Source organism: Sinohyriopsis cumingii, chromosome 15 (assembly GCF_028554795.1).
Source record: "Sinohyriopsis cumingii isolate HCF-2022 chromosome 15, ASM2855479v2, whole genome shotgun sequence".
Classification (NCBI taxonomy): domain Eukaryota; kingdom Metazoa; phylum Mollusca; class Bivalvia; order Unionida; family Unionidae; genus Sinohyriopsis; species Sinohyriopsis cumingii.
In genome coordinates this window covers 29,075,909-29,088,383 of record NC_142975.1, presented here as the reverse complement: position 1 = coordinate 29,088,383, position 12,475 = coordinate 29,075,909, and the positions used below count along the sequence as shown (strand labels likewise).

Here is a 12,475-nt window from a genome sequence, read left to right as displayed (position 1 = left end):
TTCTCTCATGTTTAGGTAGATTTACGGAAGCCAATGCCAGAACAGTTGAAGCAGTTAACAAAGTATCCTATCCGGACAAGGTTGAGTTTGACAGGGACATTGATAGTTGCTCGAGATATTGCCCATGCCAAGTTGAAAGAGAGGATGGATAAAGGGGAAGAGCTGCCACAGTTCGTTAAGGATCATCCCATATATTATGCTGGACCTGCCAAGACACCAGCTGTATGTCAATATGTTAAACAGGATTTGTTCTTGAATTCTACATTTAGAGAAGAAGCCCTGCCTAAATTTGAAATACAAAGGGATGATGTTCTAAATTTTATTTGTGCTTTTTACGCATTTGGTATAGAATTTTTATTGATTTTTTGTATAGCACAAATTACTGGGTTGCAGTCACTATTCCCTTGATAGCATCAGTAATGGGAGTTGAAACAATTTGTTATGGTTCTGGTAAAATTTACGTTTTCTAATCTCCTTGACTGATGGTGATCATGCATGAAATGAATCCTTGTAAGACAGTTCACTCTACTACATGATGGTATGCCACTTTTACTATCAGGTCAAGGTCACAGAGAAAACACGTGTTAAGATTTTGTTAAGAGATTTTTATTTGCATAACCTCTTGTTAGATATTCTTCATACATTGGATGAATAATTGTAAAGTTAGGACAGTTCTACAGCATGCTGGCCTGTCCCTTTTACATTGATTCCAAGCTCACAATCAGAGAATATTTGCATTAAGGTTTTAAAGTTTTCTTTGTTTACATTTCCATAACCTTTTGATAGATTTTCTTTATAGTTTTAAAGATGAAGTCAGGACAACTCATTCTGCATAAGCTGGCATGTCTCTTTTATCATTTGGTCAAGGTCACAGTTATAGTTTCTTAATTTGCCTATATTTTGTAAGCATCAAGATAGATTCTCATCATATTCGAGATGAAATGTTATGAAGCTAAAAAAATTCATTCTCCAACATGCTTACTCCCCCTTTTACCTTGGAGACAAGATCTTTCACCTTGGAGACAAAATCAGTCATAGAAAAATTTGTGTTAAGGTTTGCTTGTTTTCTTACATTTTTTAAATCCCTGAATGGATTTTCTTTATACTTTGGATGAATCATTATAACAGCTGAGATAATTCATTCCATGAGTGCCCTTACTTGTCTCTTTGATTTTTGGGTCAAGGTGATATGTTTTACAGCAGTAGTTTGATTGGGGTCAAGGTGATATGTTTTGCAGCAGTAGTTTGATTGTAGGATTGACATGCAAGCCTTGCATTTTTACAGTAATTAGTGTGACTCTTGCAATTTTGTTTCTTGGAATAGAGCATGGCTAGATTCACCACCAGTATTCCTGAGAAGAATGAAGTGCGTCCAATTTGTAATCTTATCTTTCTTTTTTGTTGTAGGGTTATGCAAGTGGCTCATTTGGACCGACAACTGCTGGCAGGATGGATTCTTATGTAGAGGAATTCCAGAAGCATGGAGCTAGTATGATCATGTTGGCCAAAGGAAACAGAAGTAAACAGGTCTGACAGAAGTTTATCTTCATTATCATTACCTTTAGTGGAAAGAGGTTGACAAGTCTAGGAAATAGATACATTATTATTAAAAATGTAGTTATTAGTCAGAAGTGTGTTTGATAAATATTCTTGTTACCATGAACGTACCTATGTCTAAGCTAGTGCTACCTTTGATGTAAAGCACCCATCAGTTTCTTCTTTAAATATGTTACCCAATCATAATACCTGAGGAGAACTACTATGGTCTTGCAAATCCAGCCCCCCCCCACCAGATAACACCTTTAACTAAACTCAAAAAGTTATCTGCCTGCCTAGGTGCAGTCAGGGAAAGTGTTCTCCCATTTGTACAGGGTTTTGGTGCAAAAAAAACAATATATCAGTTAATACTTCCACTCATGTTGAGAAGCACACTCTCACCAAGAAATACAACCATCATCCATGTTTCAGGAAGTCCTACACTCACAAGTTTGAGGAGTATTTACATCAAAGGGAAGTATACTCATTCTATATTTTCATCTTTTCTTTCTTTCTATGATGACACTGCTCCGGTGGCCTAGTCGTAAAGTGTCCACCTCGCATGTAGGAGGTCACTGCTTCGAACTCAACCAAGTCGTACCAAAGACTTTTAAAAATGTTACTAACAGCCGCCTCGCTTGGTGCTCAGCATTAAGAGATTAGTGTTAGGAGTGGTTGGCCTGTTGTCAGGATAATGTGACTGGGTGGGATATCATGCTACATGTCTGTGGCATGATGCCTCAGTGCTAAACATCACTATAAACTGTCACACTGCAGACATCATAGCAATATGACTGAAAAGTTGTTAAAGGTACATTAAAAATCCAAACCACACACATACATTCTATGATGATAAAGTTCTACCTTTACATTAAAGCACATTGCCATCACTTGCTGGTATCTATGTACTTGCTGCACTGGTAGCCTATGCAACTTCGCAATAGTTTTGGATATAGTTTTAATTTATATGAATGTGCAGGTATTAGTGGGCTTTAAAAAACTCTTAACATGTGTATAATTTCCACAACAACCATATACATATTGGTAAGTTCTCAATAACCATGCATTTAGCATCTGGGCACCAAGCTTCACTGATATTTCCTGTACAGGCCATTAAGAGTCTTACTACAGGTAGTATTGTGATGTGCTATTATAAATTGATGCTTCATTGCCTTCATATAGGCTGTCTGATTGTACTTTATTAATTTTACCTGTATAGAATGTCATGTTGACTATTCCTACAGTTAAATTGTTTCACAATGGATATTGTAGCACCTACATTGCATGGTGCTTCAGTTCCTTTTATATGTGCAGGTTTTTGTGTAATATAGAAAACTTGTTTATCTCACTCTATTGCTTCCTCTTTGGTTGGATAAGCACAGGTCACTTTTCTGTATATGGTTTATTTAGTAGTGTCCAGCTTATGCAATGTTACTATAAGCATCACTGAGTGATTTTATCTGTACAGGCACCTAATCAATTGGCCTTCCTATGGGTAAGCTGTTACAAGAATTGATTTTTGCTTTCCGATTGGTCCATGTAAGCACTGTAAGCAATGCTCCGGTCCTTCTTCCTGGACAGGCAGTCAAATAACATGCCTACGTGTAGCCATTGGCAACTTGAATTGTTTTTTTAGCTTCAACTTCTAATTATTAATATTCCAGATATTTTTCTACCTGTACAGGTCACATTCACCCCTACAGTTGGTTGTCATAGTGTGCAACCCTGCACTTTTTCTTACAAATTCAAAGCAGGACACTCACTCCACTAAATTATATAGGGTCTGCTCTATTTTGTCTTGCAGATTTAGATCATGGGCAGCACCAGTCTGACAACCACTCAGCATGTGTAATTTTCTGTGGTTGTCATACCTGCAGTACATGTCAGACTTAACTATATTTGGACAGAAGTCAGTCAAAACTTGAGGGACAAAACATTGCTTGCATCCAAGGGTTCACACCATATCATACCTGGTCTGCAAGATCGAGAGCAGCAACAAGCATCAGTTACAGTCTCTCCTATCAGAATTATAGACCAGATATGTGGATCGAACATTCTGTAACCTGTCCCAACCTTGAGAAATGGACTACATCATGCCAGCTAAGATGGCCATGTTCCTTCAGGACTGGACTTGGCCAACTGATTGTAATGGGTCATGACCACAGTCAATCATACAGTATCAGCCACCAGAAAACAAACTTGTCCAGTTCCATGACTCACATAGTACTGCCAAGCTCTTCCAGAGCATGATGCCCATTTTAGTGCCATTATATCAACTAACCTACTTCTTTAAACCAGATATACATGGATTAGTCTTTTTTCACATTGTACTGCTAGGCACTTCCTGCAGATGAGTCATAGTCTGTACAGGCTCTCATGAATCAGTCTAACCACATAGTGCTAGGCACTTACTGTGGAAGACATACAGTTTTACATAGACACCCTCATTAATCAATCTTACCTGCAATACTACCTCAGAATACTTCCAGCATATGATGTCCATCTTGGGGCCTCCATTTTCAAGGAATGTCTCTTCACTCACCCTCAAGCTTCTGCCTCCCAAAAGACTCTACTTAGTGACATGTTAACAGCAGGGCTGACAAGGGGGGTGGGGTGGCAACCAAGGATATATATATAGAAAAACTTTTTGTTTGAGCAAGAACTAGGAGAGGCCCGGTTGTTTCTTACCCCAGGGCCCTTGATTGCTCTCTACGGCCCTGATTAAAAGTTACAGGATCTGTCTCATAAGTGCTGCAAGTTTAGTGAGCCACCATCATTAACATTCTTCACCAACAATTGTGCAGGTAACACGAGATGTTGACTTCACTACCTCAATCTCTAGATGATGAAATGGGCATTAAAGTTCCCTCATTATTATTTGATCTGCTTGGATCAATTCTGTCCTTGTTTTTGTCTACATCACCTGCTGGGTCTCCAGTTTTGACATTAGGTGAGAATTTTCTATGGAATATTCTGCTTTCAATTGCTTCCACAATCTAAAGAGTTATTGACATTTCAGGATTGAGTACATTGTCAATTACAAGTTTCAAGCATCCTCAGGTGTATTATATTACAAATGCCTCCTGTTTTCCATTTGAATACTCATGAGTTGATTGCAATGTCGTGACTTTGGGATCAACCTTGTATCCAATATTTTGATGATCCTCAGTATGTGAACCACAGCTTATATATGTCCACCACAAATCTCAATGGAATAAGTGGGTGCATATTCATAGGAGGGTTCACTTCATAACAGGTGTACAACATCCTTTAGCCATCTGGGCCCAAGGTACACGTGCAACCTCCATCATCTATTCTCCTACCTAAATGATAAGGTTGATGGAATTCGCTACAAACCACCATCCCTCTCCATCTCAGTTATAGTGGGGGTATATACTAGGCAACCAACAAGGTTGCAGGGACATCCCTAGAGTGCATGCTAATGGGAAACAGTCCTACAACTCCTGAACTAAGTGGACGAGTCAGGGGGAGGTCCATTGCTACCACCATTGTTTCCACAAGACTGTCCCTTTCTCAGTGACATATATACAGGCCCCACATCCTTCCCTTATCTCAGATGCCAATAAGAAGAGAACTCCAATATTTTGTGGCTGATTGGTGAAGATTTACCTTGATGACCAGGGGATCCAGCAGTAGTTTCTGGATACTCTGTATCATCACATTCAGCACACATACTAAGTTTCTGACTACAACTCTTTCAGCTGCAGTGCAGCTTATATCAGTTGCTCCTCAACATAATCACACTCAGTCATCTATGTTATGCTTCACATGGACAGTGGCACTGGACCCATGCCCAAGTGGACTTTGCATGGGATATAACCTTGCTGAACAAGACACTAATTGAGCAGTTCCAACATGTTGGATCAATATTGCTCATGAAGCCTCCCACTTGCAAGGGCATCATTGACACCTTTCATTGAAGACCTTCTTTAATGGCATTAATGATGGCAGGCACAATAAGTGTAAAACATGCCTTATCATCCAACCCGAATTACATGCAATTCCAACAAGACTGCCAGTTTCACTATAACAAAGAAGACCCTTTTGTCCTGGATTAAATGGATTATTCGCTCTGCATATTGAAAAATAACTCCAGCTCAATGAATTTGTTATGTATTTCAACTCATGAGCTTAGAGCAGTTGCAACAAGCATAGTCTTTGACTGGAACTGTTTTCTAACTGACATTTTCCATGCTGTGGTATGGAAATCATAGTCCACATTCTCCAGTTTTTATCTCCAAGATCTCACATCCCAAAGAGCTCAACTTGATCTGGTGGGATATATAGCCTTGGTACAACAGGTCACTTTTCCAGGTTGACTGACAGCTTCATATGATGCAGCTTCACGTCTTCAGTCGGATTACCTAGAAGCTGTTTTGCATACCTTAGGGCACTGGAGATGGCATATGCAGAGTAAGGGGATGTACCTTCCTTCACCTATTACCTTTTCTTCTAAGGTACATATTTAAAGAAGAAACTAATTTTTTTACAGTAAAATGTTTCTTCACGAATACTTACCCAATCATAATACATATACACCCTCCCAGCCTCCTCACAATTACATCCATATAGAGAGCATGCCTTCCACTCCAGTAGTAACTGTGTATCCCTTTACCAAGGGGAGATAACTGCCCAAGTGCCACCTGTGTGGGCAGACAACTTTTAGATCATGTTAGCTAAATGTTTTGTTTGGGAGGGCTGAATTTGTGAGGTGATTGTAGTTCTCCTAAGGCATTATTATTGGGTAAGTATTCACAAAGTAACATTTTACTATAAAAGTTAGCTTACCAAGACATGCCAGCCTTCTTTATGTATATATTGAGCCTTAATGCCTTTGAATCGAATAACACTGTAACCTCATATTGATGCATTGACCAGTCTCCATTCCACAGCAGCAGTTCCCATCTTGAATAAGAACAGCTGTAAAGAATGTCCAGCTTGTAATAATATGCAGTTGAATTTACATTGCTCATTAAAATGAAACATGTAGGATATTCAGATACAAATTAAAATCTTTTACCTGCATGATTTTTATGGAAATAAAATAATGGATAAAAAATAACATACTTTAACCTAAATTTTATAAATTCTTTTCAGAGATCGTGCATAATCTGTATTGAATGTTTATAGGTCAGCTGCTGCTAAATTTGTTCCTAGTTTAATGTAACCTCAGTCTTTACTATCAAATCATTCTGAATCCTCCCCCACCCACTAGTGTTGCTAGCATTGTTGGACATCTCATTACCATCAGGTCCTTTACACGGATAGTATGATTACCTCTACTCTAGATAAATTAAATTCATTGTAATATTTTATGTGGGATGATCATATTTATAGATGTACCGTATATACCTTCTGACAAGTCAGATCCATTTTGTGTCCTTGATGAATACTTCAGCTAAGTTTTCTCAGTTTCTGTCATTTGTGTATTTGGATGCTTTATTAATAGTGATGTAGCTACCCATGGACTATGTTAAGTTGCTTATATCATGTCATAGCTGCCAAGTGTCCCATTTTTCCTGTATTTGTTCCATATTTTGGACCAGAATAGGGTGTATGTTTTTCTAAATAAGAATCCATTTTTGGATAAATAAATTATATTACAGTTTCCTTCAAATTTTCTGCTTAGAACAAGCACCCAGTTTCATTCTGAGAGTAAACGTATGTGGAGACATAGAGTTCTACAATAGGATTGGTTCATTCAAAATTGAGGCTATCAAGCCAGTCTTTAACCACCATATTGGATGCGCAAACCAGCTGCCACCACAGGGGCTAGTTATCAAGAAAATTAAGAGTATCTGTCAGTGAATAGATTGCTTGGAGGGGGGTCTTGGTAAAGAGCCACTGTCTTTGCTGCTATCACTGTATCTCATGTTTATAATATTCATCTTCAAGTCATGTCCAAAAGGAAGGCAGAAGATTCAGAATTTTCTCCAGCAAAGAAAAGAAAACAGAACTGGAAGGACAATTATGCCGTCATGTTTAGATTTGTGAAATGATCCAGTAAAGGAAAACGTTGCATTTTGCAAATTGTGTAATTGTGATTTCACTACTGGGGATGGAGGTGCCCATTACATAAAACAAAATTAAAAAGCTAATAAACGTCATTTTGTTGCTTCTTTATCAACAACACAGCCAGAACTTAACAACATTTATAGGGGCACCGAGTAGCAGAGTAGTCTAAAGTGAACTCCGTTACGGATCATTGCCATCTCACCTCTGTCTGCGTGAGTTCGAGTCTCAGATTCAGCCAGTGTGGGTATGTGAGAAAGCATGCCAATAGCTTCTCGTGGGTCATTGGTTCTTTCCAGGTTTTCCCAGGTTCTTCGTCCACCATTAATACTGGCCGCCATGTATAGCCTATCATGTCCTGAAAAAATGGCATTAAACCTTACAACAACAACAACATTTATAAATAACCTTGATGTAATTCAATCAGAAGTTTGTTTTATTAATTTTCTTTGAGAAATGAACCTTCATCTTTAATTTGCTCGTGTTGCTAGCATTTTATTTTGCACATTTTTTCCAGACAGTAAAATCACAAAGGATTACTCATGTGCTAGAATGAAAACAGTTCATTAAAAAAAATCGCATGGAATTCAGATCATCAGTGAAAGATGATACATTTTAATTGATATTGATTGAAAAATCAAGGTGTGTAATATGCTCCTATGAACATTCTAGTGTTTGTTGCACTCTTGCAACTTATGAATGGGCATCCACATGGAACAATGTGCCCTTTGAAAAGATGTAAGAGTGCAACACATACATCTTTGATCTGAAATAAGGAAGTTACTGTCCTACTCTACTAATGGTTGTAGATGTTGTAGATAGTTACATACGCATTCAAAAATTTTCTGAATCAGTTTTTTTGTTACAAGCAGTCAGTATTTTGGTACACAGGGGTTGGCAGCTATGTTGTATTTAAATTTTCAAAACTTTCTATTGATTTTCTTTAGAAATCAGTTACAGAAACATCTTCAAAACATCAGGGCTAGTTCTGAGTTAAATTAGAGCTTGTGCTTTTAGATTTAAAACAGTTCTGATATTAATATAAATGTTTTCTCATGCCACTTCAATCCGTGTGCTGGAAATGTACCTTAGATTTTTCTGTATAGAATCATAAAAACATTGATATACTCATTTGTACCAGTTTTGAATGGTACTGAAATGTGTGATTATTTTACTTGATACCTTCTCTAGTAGGCATTGAAAGTGTAATATGCAAAGCCTGTGCTTCCACTGAGACATCAACTCGTGTTGACATTGATTTAGACAAAAAAGGCATAATATCTATGATTAGATTACTTCATTATTAATAGGTCTGTACGCCTGATTCTTTAGGTTTCTGCGGCTTGTAAGAAGTATGGTGGTTTCTACCTGGGATCTATTGGTGGACCTGCTGCTGTTTTGGCACAGAATTGTATTAGAAAAGTAGAGCTCCTGGAATATCCAGAATTAGGTAAGTAGGAGTCATATTTACCAGCAATTTACCATTTTACAAAATTTATATTAAAAGTTTGATTGGGTTTAGTTCATTGTGGTCTATTGTTTTATGGCACAACAACATGAGTAGGTTATTTAGTGTTGTGGCAATTGAAGTAATGTAACTTACCCAAGGACATGCCATGGTAGCTGACACAGGGTGGTCCAGTGGTAGGATTCGAACCTGCACCCTTTCAGTCATGAGTCTTGCACACTACTGATTTTTTCTTCTTCCAAACATCTGTGCAGTCACCATTATAATTAATTAGATAATTAGATATTTTTTGTTCTAAAGTAACCTTCAAGTTTAATAATGTGCATTCTTTGTGCCTTAACATTGTTTTCTCAGTGTTTGTTAAGTTTCCTCTGTTCAAAAGGTCCAACTACCAGTATTCATTTTGATAAAACTGATAGAATTTTAATTACTATTTACTTTATTGCATATAATTAAAATCATTTATCATGTATGTATAGTTTAGTTATATTTATGCAAAGCCTGTTTAGTCTGATTACTTTTTTACATTATATTCTACAATAATTTATATACAGAGAAAATCATGTTTTATGTCAGCATGTAAATTGATGTGAAACTTATCATTTTATGTGACTCGGATGTGTCTGAAACTAGATATACCATTAAATTTATTTCTGTGTTCACTTATCACTTTGACTCGAATGTGTCTCAAAATTTATGCACAATTAAATTTGTTGTTATATTTATTTGTGAATCTAATGTGCCTTAAATTAAATATATAATTAAATTTATGTCATGTGTTCACTTACTATTATATGTGAATTAATGTGTCAAACATTGTTATATATTCTTAGGTATGGAAGCCATTTGGAAAGTTGAGGTGGAGAATTTCCCTGCTTTCATTGTAGTGGATGACAAAGGCAATGACTTCTACCAGAAGTGGCAGGTGGAATGATGGGAATGAATTATTGGATACAGCAGCATGTGTTTTTTCTCTCAATTGATATGGTCATCTTTCTTCTAGTGTGCTGATCAGGGTCTATTATCTTCTTCATTTGCTTCTAGACATTATACATGTGCTGGTTTGTCATATGTAGGAGCTGCTTCTAGACACTTTATAAGTGTGTTGGATTAGGATCTATGATCTGTCTGCAGTTGTTGTTTTAGTGGGTTTAGAACCATTTTTCAGAATGGTGGTCAGTGTATCTGTTGAAAGAAGAACTGGGAAAAAAAACCAAAAGAACCACTGACTCACAGAAAGTTAATGGCAAGCTTTTTCACACTCCCATGTTTGCTGAACCCAAAACTTGTACCCAAGCTGACAGAGGTAAGATGTTAGTGCTGTGTAAAGGCAACTACCTTAGACCACTCAGCCATCTGGGACTACACCTATGACCTGTAGCAATTGCTCCTGCACACAGTTTCCAATTAGGCCTTTATGAATACTGTGAATGCACTGTTTCTTGCGGGGTACTGTGTCCCACAGATTTCATGGTTGCTACAAACTACGAATTTAAAGAGCCATTTAACAACAACCCTTCCAAAGAACAATCATACTCTCTGTCAAACCCTGCATATTGAAGTACTGATGAACACATCATTTTTTGCAAATCCTGACACTTGATGCAAGCAGAATAAATGAATTGACAGTATCTAACTCCAAACTGATTTATCTAGGTAGACGTAAGTAAAAAAAATACTAACATCCTTGAATTCTGTTCTGAACAGTAATTGAAAAAAATAGATGAAGATGAAATGCATTATATTTTGGTCAGTGAAGTCTGTTTTATAAATTAATTGTGAATTTGTAAGTTAGAAATTGGTGTATAGCATAACTCTGAAGTGGATTGATATCCATATTTAAATTGGTGGGACTTAATTCTGTACTAATTGCTTAAATTTACACTCACTTGTGTGCACAAAATGTATTTCATGTAGATATTTTTAAAATGACAGCTACTTTCAACCTTTTACATAAGAGAGTAAAACCAGTCCTGTGCAACTTTTTGCTTTGATTGACTACCAATCATGTATGACCACAATCGTAATTCACAGACTGGTTGTAGATGAACTAGCTTGAGTGACCACCTGCTGAATGTGACCCATGGCCATGATTTTCAGGTAATATTTGCATTTTGACAATGCTATGAATGACCACATTGCAAAAACATACATAAAAACCACTAACCTTGATTTAATCCTCATAACCATATGCTTTAGAAGGGTCTGCAGGCAAAATGCCTGTAGTTGTAAACAACAATAACTGTATCACACAAACAGAGACAACCCCAGTGACCTTTTTTTAATCCTGTGCAACCTAAAAGTTAAGACTGTTCTAAACAGTAATTTATTTTTCCAAATAAGACTTGTTGCCAGTTTTCTCAGTTTTTAGGTCGTACATGCTATTTGTTATAGACTGTAAAGCAGACTAAAGTTATCACTAATTGCCATTGTAGTGTCAGGGTCATGTGAATACTCATTGAGATTAACCATTCTTCGAAGGGAATAGTCATGAATATGCATGGTCATTGCAGAGGTTTGTATTGTTTTGTTATCTTTTGTGGAAACCTACACATTGCTGATAATATCATAATGCTTTGCCGCAGCAGTTGATTACCTCATTTGTCTGATAGTTAATCCATAATGTCTGGGATGATTTTGTATTTGTCTTTAACTCTAGTAAGTAATAATTATTTTCTGAATTAGATTGTCATTGTTAAAGGCCTCTGATGTTTGTTGCTATTTTTTATGTTGTTGTTTGTGATTACAACCGACACAACAAGCCGTCATTTGTTCCCATTAGATCAGCCAGTTACACACTTTGCTTTTAGAGTTAATCCATCTCTGTTGTCAGTGAGGCTGTTGTTAAATTTATTCTCTTGTCATCTTAGTCTGTTTTGCAACTCATATGATAATACATGTACATGTCATCTTCCGATATAAATTTAACTGTTTTATGATGTATATCTATATTGCTGTATAAAACTGTTTGCAGTTGAATGCATGCAGTATTTTAACAAGAACTATGAATAAAGAATCTACAGTGATTGTGGTTATTTTTCCTTCTTAAACAGTTTTCTATTTCTACTTGGAAACTGGTTCCTTGCTCAAACCCATTATCAATGACGTCTCTCTTGAGGGTTCACTTGTTGTTGGCAGGTTTTACTGTACAAAGAGATATTTGCAACATCAGTTATTTTATCTCAGTCCTTTGTTATCACATAGTTTCTATTATATTCATGAAGTGACAAGGTTAGCATTTATTAGTATAGGTTAGGGATTGGAGGGCCTAGTCTTGGTTTTTAGTACAGTTTTGACACACACCATATATACATGTTAATAAGTCAAGCCCAACAGCAAACTGAACAGATCCAGATCTGCCATTGCATAATGTGCTAGCAGATCTGGGTATTTTTTAAAATCCAAACTAGTTGTAGATAGCCTGTAATTTAGACCTTA

General features: G+C 36.8%; 1 protein-coding gene across 3 annotated transcripts in view; it reads left to right on the top strand.

Moving 5' to 3' along the window:
- Window positions 1–12,063, top strand: part of LOC149781469 (uncharacterized) — a 40,112-nt gene extending 28,049 nt beyond the window's left edge. For all 3 annotated transcript variants that reach the window (XM_089935555.1, XM_089935556.1, XM_089935558.1), the window contains exons 10-13: window positions 16–222; window positions 1,408–1,527; window positions 8,902–9,019; window positions 9,871–12,063. In XM_089935555.1, the coding sequence (XP_089791681.1) occupies window positions 16–222; window positions 1,408–1,527; window positions 8,902–9,019; window positions 9,871–9,971 (546 nt within the window). In that variant the 3' untranslated portion in view covers window positions 9,972–12,063. The remainder of the gene's footprint in view (window positions 1–15; window positions 223–1,407; window positions 1,528–8,901; window positions 9,020–9,870) is intronic.
- The last annotated feature ends 412 nt before the right edge of the window (window positions 12,064–12,475 follow it).